Genomic DNA, 244 nt, shown 5'->3' on the forward strand with positions numbered 1-244 from the left:
CTGCTGCAGAAATCCGCTGAGCTGCTGCAGCACTGCGTCGCGAGCCTCTACAGTTTGCTGGGAGAAGCAGCAGCAGCAGCAGCAGCAGCAAGCAGCAGCTCTTTGGGCCTCCGTCTTGTCTTGTCGCAGCTGCTGCTGTTCTTGGCCCCCCTCTGCCCCAACAGCCAGCAGCAGCAGCAGCAGCAGCAGCTGCTGCTGCTGCAGATGGATTCCCCGCCGCTGCCGCACCCCACCCCGCACAAGC

At 64.3% G+C, this 244-nt stretch overlaps 1 protein-coding gene across 1 annotated transcript in view; it reads left to right on the forward strand.

Moving 5' to 3' along the window:
• ETH_00042980 (uncharacterized protein) overlaps window positions 1–20 on the forward strand; it is a gene marked incomplete at both ends in the record, with an annotated part of 1,417 nt that extends 1,397 nt beyond the window's left edge. Inside the window, one exon of the mRNA XM_013374429.1 lies at window positions 10–20. Within this exon, the coding sequence (XP_013229883.1) occupies window positions 10–20 (11 nt within the window). The remainder of the gene's footprint in view (window positions 1–9) is intronic.
• Between the last annotated feature and the right edge of the window lie 224 nt (window positions 21–244).

The sequence above is a fragment of the Eimeria tenella genome, genomic scaffold (assembly GCF_000499545.2).
Source record: "Eimeria tenella Houghton genomic scaffold, Eth_scaff2024, whole genome shotgun sequence".
NCBI lineage: Eukaryota > Apicomplexa > Conoidasida > Eucoccidiorida > Eimeriidae > Eimeria > Eimeria tenella.